We start from the raw sequence: 27,368 nt of genomic DNA, 5'->3' as shown, positions 1-27,368 counted from the left end.
GCCAAGCTGACACAGAATTCTTGATTGTCCTGCCTCTGCCTTTGAGATCAAGGGTTTTGTTTTCTTTAAAGCAAGGCTTTGAACTTGCAGCAATCCTCCTGCTGCAGCTCCCTGAGTGCTTGGATTACAGGTGTGAACTACCTGCTCTGACTGTTCTTTTCTTGTTTTATATTTCCATTTGGAGGACGACTTGGAAAAATGAGATGACCAGGGAGATTCTGAGCAACTGGGTTTCTTAGAAAGGGACTGTAAGAAACAGTTTCTCCCTATACGCAGGTTGCTTTTAACTAACATTCTGAAAGTGATTACTGGAATTCAAGTGTTATGTTTAAATCTGTTCTAACACAGAAGAAAAACATTCCTTCCATGAACAATCAAAATCTTCCTCTAGCTAATGAGGTTACTCCCAGGCAGGAAAGAACTCCTCTTGGTTTCAATTGTGCTACAAGGAAGAGGCCACCAGGGGCCAGCAATGCACAGAAGGGGCCTAGCAGAGGCCCCTTTATGTTCTTGCTTACATATGAAAACAGCACTAAACAAACAGAGCCACTCAGCAAATAGATAGAAAATAAGACAGACATCTTTAGCTGTATTAAAAGCTAAACAGGGTACAAATGAAGAAAAGCTTTCATTTGAAATTTGCCTGGAATCTTTTATAACACATGCCCGCCCATGTACGTATCTGGGCATGATGGTAAGTATGCCTTTAGTCCCAGTGCTGGGAAAGAGACAGCAGCATCCCTGACCAGCCAACCAGGCTAGCAGTATCAGTAAGCCGCAGGCCCTAGTGAAACTCTATCTGAAAACACACGGTAGGTGGCTCTTGAGAACACCATTGGCTGACGTCTGGCCTTCAAACACACATGCACACTCATGCAGGCACATCTGCAAATATGTGCACACCCACATACACATAAACATGCAAATATGTCCTCAGAAACAAAGTGCACTGGTATTTATACACACACAAATGGACTACGCTCAATAAGACCACATAAGAACTGATGAATTGAAAAACTAGAATTGATATGTTTTTTTTCTCTTTTGGTTTGTTTTGTTTACAAAGAAGCTGTGGTGATTTTTGGCTCAAATCCTACTTCTAATCCTTAAGTAAAGTTTGGTATAGAGTATATAGTATTTCTTTATGTTTTTGTTGACGTCTTTAGATCAGGTCTCATGGAGACCAAGCTGGCCTTGACTTTGCTAATTGGCTTGGAACTCCTGATCTTTCTGCTCAACCTGCCATGCACTGATATTACAGGTGTGTGCCACCATACCTGGCTTCTATATTTAGTATTTTTATTTTTGTTTCTCTCTCCTAGCCTTACTAATTAAAACTTTATAGTATCTTTAAGAATTAATTATCCCTGCATCAATGATGTCTCTTTGACTCCTAGATAACTGTCCTCTGTTCCCTAGCATTTTATATTCACGTTAGCACCTAATCGAAATGTTTCAAAATGCTTGGTCTCTTGGGACAGCATCCTAGAGAGCTTTTACAAAAGATGGAGTCCTTTCTACCATATGTGGTAAGAGTTCAAACTAGTCCTTTGGAGCTAGCACAAGACTTGTTCTGGAAAATACTGCAGAATGTTCCATGCAGACAATGAGGACTAGTTACAGCTGACTGAGGTTTGTTTTTTTTTAACCAGTGTCTCAAGTTACAATGACTCACTGTCTTAACCACTTCTGTTGACAGCTTCCTCCTCTTCTCCAGGGTCACAGACCATCTGGTAAACATAGCAGCTGAAGACCCTGTTGGGCTTCTGTTCGATGTGCAGCACCAAATCTCTGTCAAAGTAGACTTCATGGCTATATGTCTGTAACAAAACACGGGATCTGCTTTTCACACAATTATATTCACAGTGTCACCAAAATACCATAGCACTTACCCTATGCTCCTACATATGCACACAGATGCAGAAGACTTGTCAGAAATGGATTTTTCATTATTTATGTGCATGTAGATAGAAAACAGAAAAATACAGAAAATGTAGAGAATAGAAAGAGCTCTGGGCTTAGAGGCTTAGCTATGCAGTTCAATGTGAGAACAGCACTTCTGTCTGACCCAGGAGCACGCACAAGTGTTCATACCTCTCAAGTTCTTACTGAGAGGAAAAGACCTAGGCACAAGTATGCTGCTCTCTGTTTTACTTTTGTGTGTGTGCTGTGGAACGTGAGTATGCTCACATGTGTGTGGATACCTGTGTGTACATGTGTGTTGTATACAGGCCAGAGAGTGATGTCAGATGTCTTCCTCAGTTCCTCTCTGCTTTATGCCTTGGTCCCAGAACTCAGGGATTTAGCTAGTCTGGTCATCTTGCCTCTGAGATCTTGTCTTCACTTCTAAGTCAGGCTGACACACCTGCCAGCATTTATGTGGTGGGTTCTAGGGACCCAAACCCAAAGTTCTCACATTTGCACAGCAACTGAACCATCTCCCCAGTCCTCTTGAAACTTCTTCACTGCCACTACCAACTCATTTTACGTGGTGCTGGGAAATGAACCTACAGTCTGATGGGCTGATATTTGAAAGAACAAATATTTCCAAGTGCTAGAACCCAACTTGCTTAATCATTGCTTGCCCCTTAACTAACTATGGGAGATAATTTCATTTTTAAAGATGATACCAAACTCATAATTGGGAGCAAAATAAAAGACTACGGTAAGGAAATAACATGTCTTAAGAATCACAAAGTTTTCTTTATGTTTTTTCACCAGTATCTTCAAGGATATTGGTAAGATGGTAGGTACTCTTAATGCTAAGAGAAAGAAGGCTTAGAAGTGCTCATTTTGTCTTGTATATTGGACAATAACTTCTTTCATGTGGTTACAGCACAGGTGAATCTGGACTGATATGGACATGGTCTAATAAATGGCACCTGTAAAGGAAACCCTTACAACTTAGTGTCCCAGACGTTATACATACCACATCCCATGACTCCACTAGTGGGATGCTTTTGAGTAAGGTTCCATACTCATTACAGTGGAAATCCAGGTGAGCTTTTCCTTCAGCATCTATTTGAGTGACAGCTACTACGGAAAGCAAGTCCAACTCATCTTCATAGTCCACAATTTTGAAAGTCTTGGGGAACAGATGAAAGTAGGGTCAACTCCAGCTAATAAGCAAGAAGTATTTCTACATTCTAAATTGAATTATTCTATCACTTATGAAAACACGACAGAAGGAAGAACAAGTGAGAGAACCAGTAGAAATGTATCTCTATGTATACCCATAAAACATGGGTCATTCTCCAGATTTCCACATGATAAGCAGTAGCCTATGGACTTGGCAAACAACTAGAAAGCACACTGGATCCCTTGGGGTTGGAGTTACAGGCCTTCACCTACAGCCAGTTTGTTGTTACATGGGTGCTGGGACTCAAACTCTTGTCCTCAAACTCAAAGAACAAGTGCCCTTAGCTGGCAAGCCACCTCTCCCGTTTTCTGTTTAGCTTTGTTCTGTTTTTCTTTGCTTCTATAGGGACTGGAACCAGGAGCCCATGCATGCTATGCAGGCACTCTACAGCTCAGCTATATTTATTACTCACCATGAAAAATGTGCTTCTTAAAAACAATTTATCTTTAAAAATAGTACATATGTATATGTGTGTGCTTGCATGTGCTCTCAAATGCAACGGTGGTGCACCCCTTTAATCCAGCACTTGGGAAGCAGAGGCAGATGGATCTCTGTGAGTTCAAGGCCAGCCTGGTCTACAAATTGAGTTCCAGGATAGCCAGGACTCCATAGAGAAACCCTGTTTTGAAAAACAAACAAACAAACAAACAAACAAAACAAACAAAACAAAATGCAAACCTCAGAAAAACAATAAGCTAATCATGTGTTCAAGTTATTTTGGCCCCATAAACTTTACTACAAATAAAACTGTGTGAAAACTGCAATGAGACCCCAGAAGAGGGTGACACTGAGTGGACCACACACCCCCTTCCCCATCCTGCCTGCAGGGATGCCTGACTCCGTGTCTGCCCTGGACCGGGGAAGCATTAAATTGAATGGAAATGGACTGCTGGGTTATCTTCGGCTAAGGAATACCTCTTGTTCTGGGTCATCATCCAGAAGGCTGACATTTCTTTTCACCACACGTCCAGAAGCTGTAACGGTGATTAAATTTTCCTTCTGGGGGGGGGGGGGGAGGAAAATCAGGACATGCTCCACTGCGCGCACCCAAAGACAACAGTCCCCGAGTGCGGACAAACCAGCTGGCCCTTCCCAGTGCACACACTCCTCTAGCTGACTGAGAACATTCCAAATTTTATTTAAATCTAATTTTCAATCCTTTACTCAGTGAACAATAATTTATTTGAATAAAAGCTTTAAAGGGCAAATGCTAGGATAGGCACAAATTAAACATTACGGATTTGCGATTTATTCATCCTTCTGACTTTTGTCTTAACACAGAACAGAAAACTAAAGGTGGATCTGAGTTCAGAAACCTCCCTCTTCAAGGGCCTCAGCTTATACACTAAAGGCAAACTACCAGCTGCAGTGAAAGCATGGAATCTGGTTTAAAATATTTATACCCCACCTTAACTTCGCACAGCTACTTAGAACCAAAGACTGACAAATTAGCACTAAAAAATATGAAAAGAAAAAAAATAGAAATAAGTGAGATAAATTCAGTATAATCAACTCTCTTCAAATCTCACATGTAAGTGGGAGCACGACTGGTTCCTCATGCGCAGGAAGCGAACAGATTCCCAAGAGTTATGATGTTTGCAGCTATGAGGCAAACGTCCACATTGCAAGTTACACAGACAGTGTTCTATAGAAAGGATAGAAGATATTTTTGACTTACTCTGTCTTCTCTTTTGGCCCAAATGACAAAATCTTCAGAGATCTGATGCTGAGAACTATCATTTTCTACCTCACTTAGCTTCAAGACTCTGGAAAGGAAAAAGAATTCCAAAAACTCAAGATTACAAAACACCACCGATCTGCCAAAGCTAAGCTTAGATGAAGCTCAACATAGGGATCAATCTGTGGCAACTCACGTCTCCTCCACTGACTTGTCTGTACCATTAGCCTCATCACTAAAATCCATAACCTTCTTCACACTCATCGCTGTGAACCAGGAAAGCGCAGCTAGGGGTCGTGGTGCTTACACAGGTAAAGCAGCAGCTGGCTCAGCCCTAAACCATTTTCAGCCCGTTAATGACACTACAGTGCAAAGCTCCTCTCTCCCTCTGTGCAGCAGGACTGAGTGTCTCACCCCTCAAATCAGAGGTGCACTGTTGTTTCTGTAGAACACACAGCTAAGCACAGCACTTAGAGTTAACAGTGAGAGAGACAGGACAGCAATTAATTGGAATGCTGGACTTTTACAAGAGAGCAAAATTTGCCACCAACAATACCATTTTTTTAAGGATTATATTTTAAGATTTGGGTTTGCAGAGTATAAATGATCTCATGGGTCAAGCTTATTAATCAAGAGAAAGTAAAATAATTTGCTTTCCACCCACAGAAATCTGTTCACATCATTAAAATACTTCAAAAGTACAATGTTCTCAAAGCTCCAAGTCCCATAGGCAAAGAGAACAGCAAGAAGCCACTGTGGCAGGGACAACTGGGTACTACTTCACAGTTGCCAGTGATAATCAGATAATGCTTTAAACCCAGAGATGAGTTATCTCAATTAGTGACAATATAAAAAGGTGCTTATCTTTTAAAACTTAGGAAAAAGCCAGGCTTGATGGCACATGCCTTTTATCCCAGCACTTGGGAGGCAGAGGCACATAGATCTCTGTGAATCTGAGACCATCCTGGTTTACAAAGCAAATTCCAGGACAGCCAGGACCACCTAGAGATCCTGACTAGAAAAAAGTAGAAAGAAAAAGAAAGAAAGAAAGAAAGAAAGAAAGAAAGAAAGAAAGAAAGAAAGAAAAGGAAGGAAGAAGGAAGAAAGAGGAAGAGGAAGGAAGAAAAAAAAGATTTCAGATTTCTGGCAGGAGAGGTCTTGGTCTTGACTGGGCTAGTATACAAACTGGGGGTGAGAACGGTAGAATATTTCCAGTTTTGAATCATGGTAACTAGAATCAAACAGACAGAAAACTGTGCGAGAAGAAAAGACCTAAATATTGAGGATAAGCTGCAGTTAGAGGAAGTATGGGTAAAAGATAAAAATTTGAGACTATTTTGACACCAAGACTATTTTCAAGCCAAATGAAGAGCATTTTAAAGCAGGAGGTCAACAGCCAACAGTAAACAAACGCTAGCCCATCAGTCAGAACAAACCCAGGCCCTCCTCCTGTCTGGAGGGCAGCGGAGACTGAAGCTGGGACCTCACACACTCCAGGCAAGTACTGCTCTTCTGAGCTACATTGCCAGCTCTTTTTAGTAAGAGGTCTCACAACGTTGCCTAGGCTGGCCTTGAAATTAGAATTTTGCTGCCTTGGCCTTCTGCACAGCTGAGATTTCAGGCGTGTGCCACCTGGCTCAGCTACCTTCCTTCTCATCAATCCTAAGAAAACTCAGACCCAGTATAGCACAGTCCTGCATCCCCAGTGGTCAGGGCACAGAAGCAGAAGGCAGCTCAAGGCCAGCCTGGGCTTCACAAAACTATCAGCCAATATGAACTACACAGCAAATTCCTAAGAACAAAACAAAACAAACAAATAAAACTCAAGGAGGAAAGAGTAATCAATAATTGCCTTTCATTCATTTACATATCATCTGTCAAGGAAACTTATGTGAGAAACTTAAAAACAGCAATGGCAAAGCTAAAGAATAAAACCAGATTTTGTAGATGATAGTCTCTCAGGAAATTCTCCACCCAAGAGAATATTTCACAGAATTACAATGGTTTCAATTGAAAACAACAATGTCAATAAACATTACAAAAATTGCTTTTAATTTTAAACTGCTAAAAAAACCTCTCACTTGACTTGATTTGGGCCAACATGTATTATTCTCCCAGAAGCATCAGGGTGGAAATAGATCCAGTCAGATTCTAGTGAACAGCACTCCATTTCTTGGATTCCATTTTTTGCCTGAAGTAGGAAAAAATATTCAGGACAGAGATTAGGAGGGTAAATAATTTTCCAAATATAACCCTTTGGTAACTCACAGGTATAGGGAAGAAAATTGAAGCAGCTAAAGTGGGACGGGTGTGAGGGCCAAATCAACCTGAGACATTCTGAACACTTACAGTCCGAGATGGCATGGATTTGCTCCGTGCCATGCGTAGACCTGAGGCTCCTGTATCTCACACATGCACTTTGTGTTGGGGACTATGGGGATGTCCTGGCATCACTGCTGCATTTGATTTTAATTACACCCAAAGCAAACAGCAACCCCATGTTATGGCTTCTTAGCTACAGACTGACACACAAACAGAACAAATATTAGCCCAATGTTTGGAACCTATTAAATAGCAGCTCTGACTCCAAAGTCCACAAACTTTCCAATACTATACACACACAGTTCCCTACAACTTCCTCCTCCCAACCCTGTCCACAACCACCTGTCAATCAGAAGAGTAGGGAACACTCACATAAGCACGTAACCAAACCAAGAGTCTGACACAGGTCACATACTAAGTCAAATATTAAACTCTCGTATCTGAGAAAAGAGTCTAGTGCTGATTAGCATTTAAGACAAGAAAAGAATAGTCTTATTCCAAAACACGTAGGTATGCTTAGACATCAAAATAAAGGAAAAAGCCAAGTGTGGTGGTGCACCCCTTTAATCGCACCACTTTGGAGGCAGAAGCAGGCAGAGCTCTGTGAGTTGAAGCCAAGCCTGGCCAGGGCTACATAGTAAAAGATCCTGTCTCAAGAGGGGGAGTGGGAGAGAAAGAAAAACACACCACCTGTTGTGTGTTCCTGTGCACTCATAGGTCTCACCCTCTACACAGCAGCACCAGGAACCAATAGCAGCTTTGGCAATTATTTATATGTGTGATGAAAACTGGCCTGACCAAATGTTGTAATTGTTAATATAGAGTATGCAATACCTATGATTAAAGATTTATTTATTTATTTATGAGGAAACATATAGAATCATTTCTTAGATTCATAGGATATACAGTGTGCAAGGTTTGACTGAATGGAAAATTAGGTGGAAGGAGAGAAAGAGGCACTGGTGACTGCAGAAAGCCCTGGAGGTGAACAGTCAAACCAGGGCCGGAGTCAGCTCCTAGAAAATCTTCTGTAAAATGTTACAAAAGAGGGTTTCACCGAGGGGAATGGACCGTGGGAACTGTTAGATGTGACCAAAGAGTGAGAAAATGGAGAGAGAAGTTTTCTTACAAAAGTAAACTAGAAGACACTAGATACAGTGGCCTCTGACATCAGTAGAAGACGGGAACAGGACCCCAGGAAATGCTAACCTTAAGCAAGGTGAAGGGTGCTGACCTATGACTAAATGGAGCCCACAGTGTCTGATTGTGCAAGGGCCTTGGAAGGCATGGGTGAGGGATAAACTAAATCTACTTCATACAAAGTAAATTTATCTAATATAACAAGAGATTTCAGAATAAGCTATAGTAACTCAGCAATACAAGCAAAGATGAGGGCCACAGCATGGGTCAGGAAGGGGTAAGAATCTTTGTTCGGGGAATAGAAGCAACCTGAAGGAAGAAAATGTATGCCTGACCATGGTAGACCTCAACAAATGATTAAAAGGGAAAAAAATCAGTTAAAAACCTCATATTTTAAAAGAAAATGAAGAAGAATTTAATGGGTAGAACGTTTGCTGTTTTGCCATGAACCATTTCTTCCTGTGGCGCCAGAAGCAACTTGAGGAACCCTGACAATGAGCCATCTCAGCGCCAACACTGTGAGCTCCATCTGGTTCTGTTCTCTTCAAAATCAACAACACATTCCACAGCAATTTCAGAGGCACCCTAAGCCTAGTCTAGCAACAGTTCCCACGGTGGCATCTGAGAGACGTTTTCCATGGGAATCCTGCAACAAAACCATTAGCAACGAAACCCTTCACTATGTATGTGACACACAGCTATGGTCTCAGCACTTGGGAGGCCAAGAGGGGAGCATCAGGTGTGCAAGGCCAGTCTTGCCTACGTACTGAGTTTGAAGTGAGCCCGGGCTACATAGTGTTTAGCACAGAGCTGGGGGCTATGAGGGAGAGAATGTACAAGAATCCTTGGTGTTCTAAGACCTTTCAAACAGTTGTTGTTTTAAGATTCTGGGTAACAAAACACTATTTCTCGTATTCTCTGTATTTTAATTTGTTCACAAATGCTGGGTGTGGTGGCACATACCTTTAATCCCAGCATTGGGGTAGCAAGCCAGAAGAAGGATCTCTGAGTTTCAGGCCAGCTACCACTACACAGAGACCCTGTCTAAATAAATAGTTCCCAAAATAATGAAAAGGTAATTCCTGGACCTATAGCATTACTAGAAGAGTAGAGAATAAAAATTTCTAATATAAATTTACTGCTGAAAAGTTGATTACTCATGAATTACCAAGGAATTATCTTTTAGGGCACAAATATGAAAAACTCCTTTCTGTTTCTTCTTATTAGGTGTGATGATGTAGTGCCAAGGATGGCCTCCAATCTGGAATGCGTTCTCCAGAGATGAAACTTCAAAGAGTGGAGGTGGTGAGTCTGTAGGGATGAGCAAAAGAAATTTATTAGCTTCTCATTCTGGTTGGACTTGCACCCTTCATTAAGTAGGTTCAACCTTTCTTGGTTCATATACATAATTTACACAGTTCCATTAATGAAAAATTACTATGTTTGAGTGAATAAAATGCAGTCAGAAAAGAGATTTGCTGCCTAGAGAACAGAAAGCCAGTAGAAAACAAAGTGAGGCTATAAGCTAAATCTCTAGGCATATATTTTGGTGGGAATGTGTGGCCTCCATGAGAGCAGACAACAACAACAACAACAACAACAATAAAGGAGGCTGAAGGTACTTATTGTGGGGGGGTTAGGGCAGATACATAACAAAAGGTGCACCCGTCACCGAGGATCTACGTACAAGACTCTGGGTTAGCCACAACGTCAACTCCTTGAACAATTGTAGCGGCTAATCAGGTCTAATAAATTTTTATAGGCAGAGACCCCTTCCATATCATAGGCTAACAGCAAATTTTACAAAAGCTGTCCTGGGTTACATTTCTTGTATAGAAGGAACATTAGTCTGAATGAATACAGCCAATTAGGATGGGGTCTGGCACAATGGAGACCTTAGTAGAGAGTAGACACCACCACTAGTATTATCATCAAACAAGTTGATGTTTACAGACACATCCAATCAGTGTCTTGGGGATGGACATCAAAGGGACTGTTGTTGGTGCTTTCTTCTCTTCCTTTTTGATCTCAATCTTAATTATAGTGTAATAGGTTGCTCTAGCACTGTAAGGAGGCCCTGCAGTGAGGTTGCCATGTCTTTCGTGGCCGTAGACAGACAACTCATCTATAGGCTCTTGATTTGTGCTTCTACTTTGGGCACCTTTGGTTTATAAAGCTACTCATCTTAAAGGTATTACTCTCAGAGAAGACTAATCATGCAAGAGTGACATAGGAAATGGAAATGTGCACTGGGGGATGCTCTTCTTCCTTCTGAGCTGTACACAGGAGAAAATGGATCATGAAAAGTAGCTCACAAACAATTGTGAGGAGACAGAAGTACTTAGAAAGTACTGAAGTTCTTTTTAAGTACGTAAAAAGTGTTTAAGAAAATGAAAATATCTTTAATAAACAAGGTCTTTTCAAGTAATAAAAATATTAATATTCTAGTCTATTAAATCAAAGGGCATGTGTCAGTAAATTATGAAAGAAATTTAAACACTGTGTGATAATAAACTCATGTTCGGTTCCCAGCACTTACATCATAATTATCTATAACTCAAGTTCCAAGGGATCCAGCACCCTATTGTGGCCTCTGCTAGCTCCATACATGCACACAGTGACTTACATACAGCAGGCAAGATTCTTAAAAGAGCTATGTGAGCATGTTTATACTGAACACAGGAGTTATTTCTGAGATTAGGAGGTATTGCTAGTTTTTCATAAAACTGCCTAATTCACTTAAAAATGAGTCAGTCAGCTTTAAAACATTGATCTTGGGCTTCGTGGATAGCTTAACTGGTTACACTGGGCACTCTTCATAGCTTATATCATTGCCATTTGTCACTAAACATTCTTTTCCTTTCTTGCTTCTTTCACTTCTTTTTCCTAACCTATTTTGTTGACTATGCAATGCTAAATGATGATAGAAAAAAATCCTGTTTATTCTGGCTACATTAGAAAAACTTTTGGAGTTTCACCTGGAAAAAAAAAAAAAAGCTCAGTTCAATGGTTAGGAACAGATGAAAGGGCTGGAGAGATGGCTCAGGGAGTAAGAGCACTGACTGCTCTTCCAGAGGTCCTGAGTTCAAATCTCAGCAACCACATGGTGGCTCACAGCCATCACTAATGAGATCTGACACCCTTTTCTGATGTGTCTGAAGACAGCTACAGTGTACTTACACATAACAATAAATAAATCTTGAAAAAAATAGATGAAAATGTTCTCAGCATCATAAGAAGCAACTCTTAATGAATTAGGAATAGAGACAAAATTACTAGGATAATGGAATATATCTAACTGGCTCTTTTAACCAGACTGCAGTCATCAAGTTGTCATTGGATGCCTGAGAAGATGAGGACAGAGGGCAGCCATCTCCACAGAGTTCAACAGACACTCAAAGGTCTGCTGTCTCCACAGAGCGCAACAGACACACAAGCATCTTATAATTTGCTAATTCCCTTAGGCAGGGCAAATGACCTCCCAAATCATTCAATTATGTTATTCTATAGCAGGAAATCATTTTATAAATTACATTTTTTAGCATTATCATTTTGCTTTTTTTCCCCTTTGGGAAAAGATCTCATGTAGCTCAGGCTAGCCTTCAATTGCTGGCTTTTTACTAACTTGCTGAATTATAAGTTGGTTATAAATTATAAGTGAATTTTGTTTGGTTAGACTTCCTGCCTTCCTTCCTTCCTTTCTTTTTTGAGGGAGGCCGTTGTAGCTCAGGCTGGCCTCAAACTCATTATGTGGACAAGGATGACCTTGAACTCCTGATCCTCCTGCCTCTACCTCTCAGGAGCTGGCATTTTAGGGATGAGCTACCACATCTGGCTCAGTAAGTTAGTTAAATACAGAAAGGTTTTTTCTATCTTTACAGAGTCATGTATAACTTTCTTTTTTATTCTCCTGAGGTCTAGGATCTGCCTACCTTTAATTAGCATAACATTAATATTTCCTTTGAAACACTATCCTTAGAAATGAGCAGATTTAACAAAAATTAAAAAAACAAAACAAAACCCTAAGCTATAAGGAAGTTAAGAAGGTATGAATCAGTGTAGCTCAGCATTTTCCAGACAACAAAATCAAGGACCAGAACGGCTCAGCATCCTTAGGCCTTCATTTTAACGAATGGGTAGAATTTTGCTGACCTTCATTCAATAGTAAGGAATATATATATATATATATACACACACACACACACATATATATATACATACATATACATACATATATACACATACATATATATTGTATATATAATTTTTATGTATATATATTTATTTATAAGGTGTATATATATATACATACACACACACACACACTTCCTGTATGGAAGTAAAATGAGTCAGTGCATAGTCACAGAGAAAAACGAGGACACTTACAACGCATGACTATTTATATGAGCACTTACTTTCTTAAGGAGAAAAGATACTGCATAGCAGCCATACCTGTGATTTTAACATTACAAGGAATGCCAAAAGGAGCCTCTCCTACAGTCCCAGTAGTCCCGCCCTGACTGCATGCACACCCTAAGTCAAGTTTCTGTTGCATGAACTAAAAACAAAACAAAACAAAAATGGTGGCTTTAGAGCCTGTTTATTTGCTGTCTGGAAAGAAAAAATAAAATTTACATGTACATGACAGAGAAAATGTCTTTATTCAAGGACCTTCTGTTTATCCTCCCCACCCCTCTGGCAAAGGTTACTGTGTGGTCTTTTTTGTTTCTATAACTTTTATAATTGAAAACTATATGAGTACCGACTTGCTAAAAACTATAACAAAACCCACAAACCACACAACAACAAAACCCTTTGCGCCCAAGCCTCACACCAAGTGTACTATGCCCCACTGTGCTTTCCTCTACCTGTTCGATGATGGCTTGGAAGCTGTAGAGTCTGACTAGTCCCGAGCTGTACATCACAATCAGGATTCCATGTGACAAGGTAGCATCTGTGACATTCTCAAAAACCTATGAGGAAAGGCAGATATTACCTAAGAAAGGACCAGACAGAGGCCTATCCTCTGATCTTTAGAATATCTGTATTTCATGCTTTAAATCTATGTCATGTGCTGCCTCATATTAAGATTTAACTAAAATTTAGCAACTTGAGGCTCTAGTGTTATTAGAGGCAAGCAGCAAGCCTCGGGCTGGAGCATCAATAGAAGCACTGTACACAGGACTCAAACTGATGTGTCAGCACATGTGTGCTGTACAACTTTGTCAATACACAGTAATTCAGATTCTACTTCTATTTCATGGAACGGTGGTAAACATGGAGGCCATGTAATTTTAGATGAGTATCAGGTATATCTAATAGAGACTCATTATTTAAAACACTAGAATGTTCTTCACAAGGACAAATATTTATACTGTATCTTGGAAAGTAAATATAAGAGAAATGACCAACTGCAGATTTGAGTGTGTGTGTGTGTGTGTGTGTGCATGTGAGCTTTGTGTATAATGCACGTGTGTGCAGGTAGGTAAGCAGGTAAGCCCATGCCTATGTGTGAGGGATAAGAGGAGGACACTAGGTGCCCTGTTCCACCACTGTCTACTTTATTCCCTTGAGACAGGGTCTCTCTCTTTCTGAATTTGGAGTTTTCCACTTTAGCAGCTAGACTAGCTGTCCAGCAAGCCCGAGTATAAGCTCTCCTGTCCAGTGCTAGGGTTGCAGTTACCCATGGCCAAGCCTGGACTTTATGTGGAGACTAGGAATCTAAACTCACGTTCTCATGAGCACATAGCAAGTACTCTTACACAGCAACTCATCTCTCTAGTTTGCAACTCCACATCTTCTTCATCACTATTACGTTCTCTAATTTCTAACAAGGTTTGAGTTCTCAACTGCATAAAAAAGCAACACCATAAAAACCACATTCCTTCAGACATTTATCTAGAGTAAGGCTTTGGCCTATTGTTCCCTAAATGTTCTGTCTTTGAATCTTGTGATGATTTTTCTACACAGCTCTGAGAAGTAACACAGCTCTGTGCCTATGCTAATATTCAATAAAAAGTAAGGCAGGCATGCCTTTTTTCATAGCACTGAAAGAAGTATGGAGGACATAAAGTCCATTTGGATTTCTATTCAGTCAGTGAAGATATACCATGGTAATGAATAGGGTAAGTACACAACTGCTTGAGGGTCTCACCCCTGTATATTCCAGTACATCTAATAAGTGAAAGACATGCTTTAATCCTGCATCACATTAATCAAAGCCAAATCCCTCAACCGACTATGCTGGACACATAAGAGTAAACAGGACCAACTTTGACGTTGCCAGTCTTTTTGTTTGTTCCTGCTGAAGAATGTAATACACACATAATTACTTAATCCACAGGAGAAAGAAAACAATGAGGTTACAAGTTGGGCTTCTATCATTCTCGTAGAAACATAATTATGGTTTGCTTTGAGTTGTGAAGCAACTAGCTTTTTAATTCCCTCCTCCTGGTTCCACAGTTTGAAAAGAAGTACTTGGTAATTCAAACTTTTTAAAATTAGTAAGTAGCTGTTCAATTTCTAACAGAATACACTGCCACAATGTCTTAAAATACTTAAAAGTGCCTAGTATAAAATAAATAAGTGATAATGCTATTATTATTCTTTAGTTTGTAAAATTTAGTATAAGCATTCAGAACAGGAAATGTTTCAATAGATTTGTCTTGTTTGCTAGGGAATATTAGTAGATTCTCAAGATCTTGTCTTCTTTAATATTTTAAACGTCTAAAGACTAGTAGAAAACCTCCCAAGATGGTTTCCCACAGAGCAACCCCTTTTAAAGGAAAGACTACTGGCTCTCACTCAGTTGAAATGTGGTCCTCTTTCCTCCCAGGAACTCCACAAATTGAGATAAGTGGGAACATAATAAAAACCCAAACTGTATGAGTTAGAAAGATTATATATCCCATTACAAGTCTTGTTTATATACTACAAAGCAAGTCTGGGGACTGTACCTGCACGTCTGAGAGCTGTACCTTGTAATTAAAATGAGACATTTTGTTGAAGCTTCATGATCATTTTAACAAGCTTTGAAATATTTCCTTTGAAAAAAATTCCTTAGGCATTTCATAATTTTATAAAATGGCAGTTTGTTAATGACCACAGGTTTTCCAACACTCAAAACACAAACCACCTGAGAGGCATTAAAACATGAAGGAAGCCCAAGAGATGGTTATGCGTCTCCCCAAGTCAAAGGTTCACATTTTGACATGAAGTAAGACACATCAGTAAACATTTCATAGACAGGAGAATGTTCTCAATCAAAACATCTAATAAATAAATGAAGTATTATTTCTAATTGTCAATCAAATATTGCAATTAAGTAATTGTAGTATGGTAGAGCATGCCTTTAATTCCATCACTTGGGAGGCAGAAACTGGTGGATCTCTGAACCCAAAGGTAGCCTGGTTTACATAGTGAGTTCCAGGTTATCCAGGGCTTAATAGTGAGATTCTGCATTTAAAAAAACAAAAGGGAGTGGGGAAAAGGAAGGGAAAGGGAGGGAGGAGGTTCGTGCTTACCTTTTTGTTGATCTCTAGAATCCCTACAAGTGAAAAGGGCAGAACCCGGAACACTGCGAGGTACAACAAAACAGGAGGTGAAGTGCCTGCCTACAAGGTAAGAATACATTATGGGCAGCTCTCCACAGCACTTCCGAAAACACTACCTTCATGAGTTCAAAATATACATCTGTCCTAGCATTCAATTATATAAAACTTTTCATGAACGGAGAATTTCCATGTATTTAGACTGAAAGTTAGTTTACCAGTAAAGGAAACATACTTAAAATGTCCACTGATCTTCCAGCTTCTTACAAACATAGTGAAAATAAACATAAAACACCACAAATGGAAACAAGTATTTCTTACCACTATATATGGTGTATTTGTGAACTGGAGTTCTAATAATAATGCATCTAACCAAGAGCATGGTGCTACTATGGTTATGTCACCAACAAACCTTATAGTGGTCTGCTTCTACTGAAGATAGACAGTATGTCAGAAAAAGCTCGAATGATATCAACTTGAAGAGTGCGCCTTTATTTTGAGAAGCAAATTTCCAACAATTTATTTCCATTATGAAATGCAAAATAATCTATTTACTTCTCTAGTAAAGAATTCAAGGGGGTATCTGGAATTTAGGAATGGAACAGTTGTCAGCCCCATCACAGCAAAACTCTGCTTGAGCAGAAACAAGGTCTGACTATCAAGACTACAATCAAAACCACAGGAAATAAAAGTTAAAACACAGACAAATCCAAAAACAGAATGTGATGTTTAAAGCCCTAGAGACATGCCCTTTCAAAGAGACATACTTTTACTTAGCCAAGATCCATACTCCTCAAACCTAAAGACAGGTGTTAATTTGTATATCTTGACCAAGACCTACTGCTTGTTGGCTAGAGATTGTGGGAACACAGTCTTGAATGCAGAAATGCTTACAAGACTTAATGACATTATCAGGTGGTAAATAAAAACCTTAATACCTAGGACCATGCACTAACTGTGTTAGTTAGACTGGTGTTCTTCAGGTGGCACATTAGGCCAGACACTTCTAGAATCCTCATGAAATGTGTTACTTTGTTAGAGGCTTTCATATTTACGCAACACAGCCAGTGTGTGAAAAGAAAGCAGCAGTGGACAGCAACTCTTTCTTGGTTTGTACCTAACAGTGTGAGACACGGCCCAAGAGATCAATAAAGGCATGTGGTCATGCTGTTGAGATGACTGGGCAATGTATAGGAAATATTTATAAATAACCATCATAGCAATGTATAGGAAATATTTATAAATAACCATCATTAAAAGTAAGTTTAGATTTGGTGAAATGGCTTGGTGGTGAGGTCTTTGACCCCTGGAACCTACAGGGTAGGAGAAATGACTCCTGCAAGCTGTCCTGTCCTCCTCTACACGTATGCTGTGACATGTGCCCCAAGCCACACACGCATAGATATATTAGTGCAACTTAAAAGTTGTTTAATGATGCTTAAAGAGCTAACCAATAGCTTATTTGGCTCAGTGGCATACATAAGGACCGAGAAGGCAGATAAGAGAAGAACAGAATGCAGAGGGTGAAGGAATGTGCTGCTGTGTTGATAAGGGAAAACCTGATGTGGTTAGGTAAAGAGAGAGAAACCATCTGTTCAAAGATTCCTAAGTTAGGTATGGGAGCACACACTTGCAATCACAGCATTTGGCAGGCTGAGGCAGGAGGATCTCAGTTGAAAGACAGACTAGGCTACACAGCCAAGAATTCTAAGTAAACTATCTGACAGTCAGTATTACAGGATTTTTTTTAGAAAGCCTACATTTTACATTAAGCACTAGCAGGAACTTGCCAAAAAAGCAAACAAAATTGTTGCTTCTTATTATAGTTGTTTTTTAAAAAATATGTCATGTCCTGCGATAAAAACAGAAAATCTCTATAAGGAAAAAAATCTGTATTTATAAAAATGTTCAAATATTTTCTAAGGATTTCCTTATCAGTCACCAACAGAAATAAGTTTCTTGATAGGTAGTCCTAGGCCTTATAAGGTCTAGTAAATTCTTGGTCATGTTTTTGTTATTAAACAGGGTCTCACTATGCAGCCTTGGCTGGCCTGGATCTCAGAGATCCTCCTGCTTCTGCAAGTGCTGGGATTAAGGCCTTGCACCATTACCCTGACCAATTCTAATGATTCTTTAAAGAGAACAGCTGAGGGTGTAGCTTAGCACGAGAGCACTGTAGGCAGGCATGGATCAATGATCTCCAGTACCCAAAAGTAGATACAAAATAGAGAGAAGCCCATATGAGAAGTCTGCTCAAATTTAAACAGCACTTGCTTTCACAAGTGTGCAAATGCCAAGGACACACGTGCCAAATGCTGCGGACCTGGCGAGCCACTGCGGAGCCTTTGTTCTGAGCCGACTTCACTGCGATGACCTCCTGAGGAGTGTCCCAGCTCAGGTACCTTTTGAAGGAATGGAGAGGAATTTAACATTTGGATCAGTTCCCTTAGACTCAAATTCGAAACATCACACTTTATTTACTTATCTATAGTTATTTTACATGCTTGGTTTTGGGATAAAATCCGGCCTGTGACTCTTTAGGTAGCCCAGGCTGATGCTGAACTTGCTGTTCTATTGCTGAGTATCTCCAGTGCTGAGATGACCGGCATGAACCACCATGCTTGGTGTGCTATTTTATAATTAAGGTTTTTTTAATAACTCAAATTATATGAGCAAAGTAATCTATTTTGAAACAAATAACTTTAATAATTTCCTTAGATCCTTATATGGATACATCTCAACTTAAATTTTAATTCTTCATGAATTTATGAAATTCTTGGACAAGTAGATGTATCTGGAGGATCTCATCCTTAGTGAGGTAACCCAATCACAAAAGAAGTCATTAGATGTGCGCTCACTGGTAAGTGGGTATTAGCCCAGAAACATAGAACACCCAAGATACAATTTGCAAAACACAAGAAAATCAAGAAGAGGGAAGACCAATGGGTGGATACTTCATTCCTCCTTAGAATAGGGAACAAAATACCCATGAAAGGAATTACAGAGACAAAGTTTGGAGATAAGACGAAAGGATGGACTATCCAGAGACTACCCCACCCGGGGATCCATCCCAGAATCAGCCACCAAACCCAGACACTATTGCATATGCCAGCAAGATTTTGCTGAAGGGACCTTGTTATAGCTGTCTCAAATGAGGCTATGCCAGTGCCTGGCAAATACAGAAGTGGATGCTCACAGTCATCTATAAGATGGAACACAAGGCCCCCAATGGAGAAGCTAGAAAAAGCACCCAAGGAGCTGAAGGGGTCTGCAACCCTATAGGTGGAAGACCCCTTTATTTCTTCACTTATTTTGATTTTTTGAGACAGGGTTTCTCTGTGTAGCCCTGGCTGTCTTGGAACTCGCTGTGTAGACCAGCATGGCCTTGAATTTACAGAGATCCACCTTCCCCTGTCTCCTGAGTGCTGGGATTAAAGACATACATGTTTACACTCATTTCCAATTTAAAGTGGGAGTTATAAAGAGTATGAAAAATATCACTTTTACAAATTGCATACTCATATCCATTTCCATGTACTTATAAACTAGTAGCTACAACTGCATTTCTTGGGTTGTAACACAACGAGGAAGCCATCAGCCATCTGCCTCTAACTACTTTGTGGCTAATTACTTATATGGAATCTTTGTACATAACTAATGTAGGTCATGAGCCTCAAATCTTCAACTAGAGCAAAGTAGAGAACAAAAAGAGTAGATTATGAAGAAACTGGGATCATAAAATACACAGGGAAAACTGGGGACACAGGGCAGGACTGGAGAGAGGCTTAAGATTTCCTAGGTCGCAGGTCTCACATTTTTACAACAAAATTTTAAATAATAATCTCAATTACCTGAATTTGCAGTAGGAAGCAAGGTATATTTTCTCCAGGACTTCCCCTGTAGTTGCGGATATACGAAGCAGCCAATTATGAGCAGTCAGGGCTATGAGTGAGGATTTATAGTCTGATGGGTCAGGAAGTATGTCTCCCTAAACAACAAACAAACAAACTAAACCAGGGTGTGAAAACAAATTGCTTGGCTATGAACAATCTGCAGTACTCTATGTCCAAAGAAAATGGCTAGTTACCTTGTCAAATAAGCAAACCAAAGAAATATCAACTGCACAAATGAAGAAAGTGGGACAGACGAGGCTGTGCCTGTTACTTTAACTGGTCTTTATGTTTTAATGCGTTTACATTTTACCATCATTATCATTGTGTACCTGTGGGTACACAAGCCCCAGTGCATATGTGGAGGTCAGAGGACAGCTGGGTGGACTCAGCTTTCTCCCTCCACTGGTTTGTTTGCTTGGATGCAGGCTGGTCGCATACTCAGAGGTCTGCCTGCCTCTGCCTGCCTAGTGCTGAGACTGAAGGTGTGCATTGCTCAGCTCTCCTGCCTTTCTGTGGGTTCTGAGGCTCAAACTCAGGTTGTCTGGCTTGCACCACTGGGAAGCAAGAGCTTTAACCACTGAGCCATCCACTAGTACAGCTCGACTGCAGAAGGGAAAGAGGAGCAAATGTGCTGACTTTCAATTAGTAAAGTTCTGAATTGAGAAGTTGAAATTAATACGGCATTTGAACAGGAAAGAAGTGGCTACTGGCCTCTGCAAAAGCTGTCTTCCCTCTCAAATTCCAGGGAGACAACCATTTGCTTTTAGTCTGCTTGGCTCCATTTATTTTTGTTGTTTGTCAGGCAGGCCCTGTGCAGTGCAGACTGGGAACTGGTCCTCCTGCATTCATGCTGATGCTGTGATTTTCAAATGTACTAGCCACCTATACTTAACTCAACGGCCATGACATGAATGCTTCTATACTGCATGACTTATGTATCATCTCATGGATTTTAAAGTTTTAAAATATCTACTATTCCTATTTAGCCCAATAGAGAGACATTTAAAACAAGTATATCTTATAGGTTTGAACTTTTTTCTTAAACCAAAAGTGGCAGTTCATACATTATTTCAGAAACAAAACAAAATAAACAGAGTATTAATTTTAAAGTAGTTTTGCATTCATATAATAATGCAGTGCTCCTCTGAGTTCTTCATAAAAAATGTTGTCACCACAAATAAAAACAAAATCACTTAAGTGTTTATGGAATGAGAGTAGGTTAACTTTATTTTTTCAGGACTGCTCTATATTTTGGGAGTTTGAATTGGTATATTCAATCTTTCTCAATTAAGAAACCTATCATCTCTCTAATCTCCCCTCAAGAAAATGATTAAAAGGCTCTAAGTGGTTTAAGGCACAATTATTTACAGCTTTCAACTAAAGAGGAAAAAAACAGGCTTCTAACTTTCTAATTTTTAAAAAGGTGGTTTCTATGAAAAGAGTAATTATGGGGGGGGTGATAGTTAAAAAAAATTATAGCTTTATGGAAAAACAACAGCCTAGAAAAAAATTAACATTAAATTCTGAATATTGCTGCTCATGGCTTAAACAGCACTTCTGGGTTACAGCCTGGAAGCTCTCTTCTCTTGAAGAGCGACCAACCAGACTTTCAGACATGATTAATTCGCTGCAGTCTCCTTAGGAGGATTTCTTAGAAACAATGTTATGGAAAACTTAAAAAAGATGAATTGTCCCTCAAAAGTGGGCTGTGATTAAAAGAGTTTGCTGTGATGGCCCCACAAACACTGTGCATGCGGGCAGTATTAGAAGCAGCCGTGTTAAAGACTGAGGAGGAGATGGACAAGCATCCTTGGAACTTTCAATGTCCCATATTTATTTTTCCCCAGACCAATTACTCCTAGCTTCTCGGAGTCTGGATGCTAACATCCCAAGGAACCAGTGTGCAGGAGGGAACGTGCCTGGGCAACACCGGCCTAACGGCATGACTTTCACTCTGTAGCTTTAACTTTTACACTACCATTTTCCTAACTACAGCCACAGGTGGAATTTACCTACTTTCAAAATCCACATAATAGTTGCCCTCAGAGTAATTTGTCTTAGTACAAGGGTGGAATGATCTCGAACAGTAAGAACGACTATAAACTACCTCATAGTGTTATAAACTTTAATCAGTTTCTACCTTTTCAAAATTTACAAATCATCTCTAATTTAAAATTTTTCTGATACATGTCTTCCATCCCAGTAGTCAGGGGTGGATGAAGCCCAAGGTTTAAGCTCACGCTCAGCTACACCTGAAATTTTAAGCTAGCCTGGGCTCATACATGAGCCTGCTCAAAATAAATAAATGAGTTCCAAATACTGACTTAAAAAAAATTACGTGTGTGTGTATCTGTATGTGTGCATGTATCTGTCTGTCTGTCTGTCTCTCTCTGTGTGTTTGTGTGCGTGTGTGTGCGCACACACATGGGGAGGTCAGCAGACAACTTTTAGAACTCAGTTCTTACTTCTCCTTTGTGCGTCCTGGTGACAAGGACTTGTACCCATGAAATCTCAACAATACAGCTGCCTAAACCAGACCTGAACAACGGTAACAGTAGCTGACATCTGAACGTGGATGGGGAAATCTCACAAAGCCCCACCCCTAGGTGAAGAGCTATAGGCAATTAATGGCTTCTAAAAGAGAGAAGATAGGCCCTTGCCAGGGGTTAGTCTCCCGACAGGTTATCCAATCCACAGTAGCCCTAAACACATATGCATATGAGCACAGTAAAGGGATTCAGCAGGTTCTATTTATACATATATATAGTGTGTGTGTCCAATAATCAAGATGAGGCCAAGAACTTGAGAAAAAGTGTGTATAGGTAAACACGGAAGGAATTGAAATGGGAAGAGGGTGAGGCAGAAATTATGTAAATACAGTACTCATGTATAGACTTCTTTTTAAAAAATGAAGTAAGTGTAAAAATAAATAAATGAACAAACATTTAAGTGTGGGGGAAGCTTTAAAAGCCAATGCTCTAGAAAGAAATCTTACCACTGGGCATTCCCATAATAAAGCATCCTCAATTTTTTCTGATTTGGAACATTTTGGCATTTCATAAAGTTTTCTTGGCTCTGATGCAACACTGGGGAAAAAAGAAAAAAAGCATTATTATTATTATTATTATTATCATTATTATTATTATCATTATTAGTTGTAGTAGTAGTTGTTGTTGTTTTAAACTGAGGTCTTTGCTCAGACATTTCTTTTGCAAGTCTGTAGCACCCAGATCCCAACTTTCTATTGTCTTCCTTAACTGTTCTGTTTTTTTCTAATCACAAATTTGTAATACACAAACACAAGAAAAAATGTTAAAAAAAAAAAATCAAGAGAGATGGTTGAGCAGCTAAGAGCACTTCTACTCTTCCAGAGGACTCAAGTTTGGTTCCTACCACTCACATCAGGACGCTCAGAACTCTCTGTAATTCCAACTCCAGGGCATCCAATGCCCAGGGAGCTTCACTCACACATGTATGTGCACACAGATGCATACACATAAATACAATTAATAAAAATAATAAATCACTTAAAACAAACACACATTTTGGTTTATCTTCCAGATTTTCCTTATGTAAATAAAGTTACCTGGAGATTGCTTTACAAAATAGTATTATACTGAATTCTTAGTTAAATCCTTAAACGTTCACTGTAAATGTCTGTTGAATTCACTGAGTTTATCCTCTTGCTCTTAAGAGAGATAATATACAGATTAAAAATAGGTCCTGTAATGTGTCAGCTAGTTTTATATCAACTTCACACACACTAGAGTGACCAGACAAGAGCGAACCTCAAGTAAGAAAATGTCTATAAGATCAGGCTGTAGGCAACAACAACAAAGAGCCAGTGCTCTTAACTACTGAGCCATGTCTCTGGCCCTTAGCATTTAAAAGCCCAGCGTGGTGGTGCACGCCTTTAATCCCAGCATTTGGAAGGTACAGGCAGGCGGATTTCTGAGTTCGAGGCCAGCCTGGTCTACAAAGTGAGTTCCAGGACAGCCAGGGCTACACAGAGAAACCCTGTCTCGAAAAACCAAAACAAAAAACAACAAAAAAAAAAGATCAGGCTGTAGGAAAGCCTGTAGGCATTTTCTTAGTGACTGATGACTGTACCTCTGTGGGTGGTACCATCCCTAGGCCGGTGGTCCTGGGTTCTATATGAAGCAGGCTAAGCAAGCCAGAGGGAGCAAGTCAGTAAGCAGCATTCCTCTATATCCTCTATAACCGCCAGGTTCCTGTCACGTGTGAGTTCCTGTCCTGACTTTCTTCAGAGATGAATAGTGATGGAGAAATATATGCCAAATAAACCCTTTTCACCCCAAGTTTATTTGATCATGGTGTTTCCTAACAGCACAGTAACTCTAACTAAGACATATTATTTTGAATGAACATTTGTGGATACAAAAAGAAACACTCTTTATGCCTACTTTATTCCTTTCATAAATATTAAATATATGTCTATTTCTGCTATCTTTAACATATATCTTCCAGCAACTTCAAGGTAGCCTGGGAAACATTTCAGGGGCTTTGCCAGTGCCCCCCCCCCATCTCAGGCCCCCATCCCCCAAACTATATACACCCTCTTTACAGTAAAAGTGAAAACTGTATCCTGGATGCTTACTTTGGAAACAATCTTGCCCAAGCTGTTGCCTCAGCTTCCCTGGGCTGAGCTGCAGCCCCCACCCCACCTCCAGCTAGTCTCCACTCTGACAACTACTGAGATGCACTCACAGATGTCTTTTTTTCTTTTTAACTGACGAACTTTAAAGTTCAACTACTGAGAAGAGAAACAATTTCCAGGATGACATTTTATTCACCTCTGATATTCTCTCAGTAACTCAAAGGTTTAAATCAAACTGAATGTCACAGGAGTAAAAGCAATCTCATGTGATTCTACCTGTGGGTGCCACCCTCTGCAGCAGAACGGTGAAGAACACCTGTATCATTTATCACCACGACAGTAATCAATGGCATTTACTCTGACTGAACTTTTTAAAATCAAAACAACGGTCTCTGACAGGGAAGGCAACACCCTGGGTATTAAACGGTACCTACGAGTTAATACTGCAAGGCAGATGATGGGCATCATGGACATGTAAGAGAATGTCCAGACTGCCATTGTTAGAATCAGAGGCTTATAGACACTACCTTCTGGAAAACTGAAGAAATTAAAGGACAACCACTTAAAGCCTTTGGTTGTTTTCGTAAAAACATAGGGAGAAGCATTTATTCCAGAAAATCTCCTGGAATTCAGTAAAAACAGTGGAAGCCCACAGTGTTTGATCCAGGCATGTTCCCCTGCATCCTTCTTCTAGCTCAACAAGATGGTATCACAGCTCTAAACTGTTATGACTGAGTGCCAGGATCCATCCCCTGCTGCTCTGACTGGGAAGGCAATCTCTGGAGAATGGGAAGAGTGACCCTGTTTTCATCCAGCTCCAGCCCTGAGTTGTTGGGGCTGAGTCCTACCTTAGTATAGTTGAAAGTTGGGGCTCCCATGGAGGCTCTACCTTGGGTATAACTACAGTGTAGAATAACAGGGCCCTAACTACACTTCTCTTTGTAAGGTCCCGGTTGGCCTTATCTTTCTTTCCTGGCCTGAGCATTCCCTCAGCTTCCTAAACTGCTCAGCTTTTACTATTAGGGGAGTCACTGCATCGACTCCTGTGACCAGCTCCGTGGAGTCGACTTGAAGACTGCCTGGGAAAAGAAGGTCATGAAACAGCCCCTAGTTCTTTCGAATAAAACTGACTTTACCTGCAACAGATGCGGAGAATTTCAAGTATGTGTGTACTCTGTAAATCATTGGAAGTTACATCCAAGGGTGAATGGAGAGACATGGGTAGATTCACCAGCACTAAAGGCTAATAAATTGTAGGTTGGGCGATTTGCCAAAGAACCAAAAAAAAAGATACCACTTGCTGGAGTCAAGGCAAACCTCAAAAATCACTAGTCTCTCTGACTTCCAGTTTCTGATCCCACAAGAAAAGAACTTAGGCATTAGTAATCACTTCTGAGATAGCTCCAGCTGGTGCCCTGGAAGCATGAAGACCGGAGTTTAGATCCCCAATACTCGTGGTTTTCCTAGAGTTGTGGAGGTGGAGATAGGCAAATTCATAGCACTTGCTGGCCAGGCTGTCTACAGGGATTCTAGCTTCCCAGTCCAGTGAAAGGGGAACCTATCTCAACAAGGTGGTTTGCTCCTGAGGAATACCACTGAAGTTTGGCACACAGAAAAATGCCCATAATTCTTACAGACGCAAAGCGAAAGATAAAGAGCAGCAATTCCATAATTCCTTAATCCAGGTAACGGGCATGGAAGCACCAATTCACTGTGGCGTTCTCTTCAGTCTGACCTTGAATGGATGGAGGCTGGCTGTTAAATACTATTTATCTACAAATACTCTACTTTAGTTTGAACATTTTTTCTCTTGGGAAAAAAAAAAAAAGTACTTCTAAAACAGGATACCTGTCTCCTAAGCAGCATCTAATTATTTCACAAGCCGTTTTCTCGACTCTGATCTTTAAATGGTATAAAACAGCAAACTGTGCTGAGAAACGTATTATTTTGCCTGTGCTATAATTTTGTGTGAAATAAAGTATTTACAAAGATGAAGTCCGAAACTTTAGACTTAACGAGTTTTTAAGATCACATGCATTTTCCACCTAGTTTTATTATGGACTCATTTTTTTTTCATCTTCCAATTTCACTAAGTACTAAAGAAGCTACGTGGTTCTATAAAAACTAGGGTCAGGTGGATTATAGCAAAAAAAAAAAAAATCATCACCAAGAATTTACCTGCTGACACAGCACCGGTAATTGTCAAAATATATTCTTCCTCTCTCATAGGCTATAGGTGACTTGGAATGAGTTGTCCAAACATTCTTAAATTTAGTACTCTCCTGAAAGATACAAAGAATTTCAGTTTAGGAAAGAACTCAGCCCCCTGCTATGGAACTATCTAGGTGGGTAGTTGAAATCTATAGTTTTAAAGTACATTGTTTCTTCCCCCTTTTTTTTTCCTCCCTCTGCCCATAGGCGTTGGTTTAGTTGGATTGCCCAAGTTTTGAATCGATTGTTTGCAGGAAGGCAAAAGAAGCTTTTTAAAAACTACGCCAGGCGGCGGACCTGAGTACCTATTTTCTAAAACCCTAATTGCGGGACACGATGCCCCTCCCCACGTAAGACTCTCGAAGGGGTATCAGAGCGAGTAAAAAACTGCAGCCCCGCTGGAGGTTGGACCCGGGCACCCCGACTTCGGCGGGCGTCACCTGGCACACCAGCGCCCGCAGGATGCCCAGGTTCGTCCTCTGCACCACGCCCGCGTCGCGTGCGTAGAAGCCCAGAGCCCGGCGACTCAGCCTGCGGCACACATTGGCCTTCCGGGTCCGGCCCATGGAGACTCGGGGTCCGCAGGGCCCAGGAGGGGCGCGCCCCTCACTTCCGCGAGGGGTGGCAGCCGCCACCTGCGAGCCTCAAGGGAAGGCTGACGCGGGAGCCCCGCGCTGGGGACTCGGGACAGAGACCAAGAGATAGCGACACACGGCTTTGGGGCAAAGGAACAGAACCAACGGCGCCTTCCTGACCCTTCTTTCTGCTCTCGGGATTAACGCTGCACCTCGCGGCCCTCCGTAGCCACTCCCTCTCC

At 40.5% G+C, this 27,368-nt stretch overlaps 1 protein-coding gene across 3 annotated transcripts; it reads right to left on the bottom strand.

Moving 5' to 3' along the window:
* Positions 1-105: 105 nt before the first annotated feature.
* Positions 106-27,368, bottom strand: Dcaf17 (DDB1 and CUL4 associated factor 17). 3 transcript variants are annotated; one of them, XM_021155439.2, is made up of 14 exons: positions 26,992-27,368; positions 26,519-26,622; positions 22,718-22,808; positions 19,681-19,817; positions 18,153-18,231; positions 15,803-15,892; positions 13,148-13,252; positions 12,732-12,837; positions 9,448-9,590; positions 6,899-7,008; positions 4,818-4,905; positions 4,055-4,138; positions 2,930-3,085; positions 106-1,820 (listed from the first exon to the last, which is right to left on the bottom strand). In XM_021155439.2, exons 1-14 carry the CDS (start codon positions 27,115-27,117, stop codon positions 1,680-1,682), a joined length of 1,560 nt encoding a protein of 519 aa, XP_021011098.1. In that variant the 5' UTR covers positions 27,118-27,368; the 3' UTR covers positions 106-1,679. The 3 variants fall into 3 exon arrangements, 2 of the variants coding, with proteins under 2 accessions (XP_021011098.1, XP_021011099.1); XR_003835870.1 differs by lacking the exons at positions 106-1,820; positions 2,930-3,085; positions 4,055-4,138; positions 12,732-12,837 and having other exon boundaries at positions 26,992-27,338; XM_021155440.2 differs by lacking the exons at positions 106-1,820; positions 2,930-3,085; positions 4,055-4,138; ... (1 more) ...; positions 6,899-7,008; positions 12,732-12,837 and having other exon boundaries at positions 9,447-9,590; positions 26,992-27,338.

Source organism: Mus caroli, chromosome 2, assembly GCF_900094665.2.
Source record: "Mus caroli chromosome 2, CAROLI_EIJ_v1.1, whole genome shotgun sequence".
Classification (NCBI taxonomy): Eukaryota; Metazoa; Chordata; class Mammalia; order Rodentia; family Muridae; genus Mus; species Mus caroli.
Note: the sequence above shows the minus strand (reverse complement) of the source record. Positions and strands in the feature narration are given on the sequence as shown.

What these genes read in the sequence shown, in the direction of transcription:
- Dcaf17 (XM_021155439.2), bottom strand. Translation starts at nt 27,117, where the DNA reads ATGGGCCGGACCCGGAAGGCCAATGTGTGCCGCAGGCTGAGTCGCCGG. An exon ending in GCTCCGCAGTGGCTCGCCAG is followed by an intron (nt 15,893 to 18,152) that starts GTCCGCAGCATT and finishes CTTACCTTGTAG; the next exon opens with GCAGGCACTTCACCTCCTGT. An exon ending in TAGTGGAGTCATGGGATGTG is followed by an intron (nt 1,821 to 2,929) that starts GTATGTATAACG and finishes GTTTTGTTACAG; the next exon opens with ACATATAGCCATGAAGTCTA.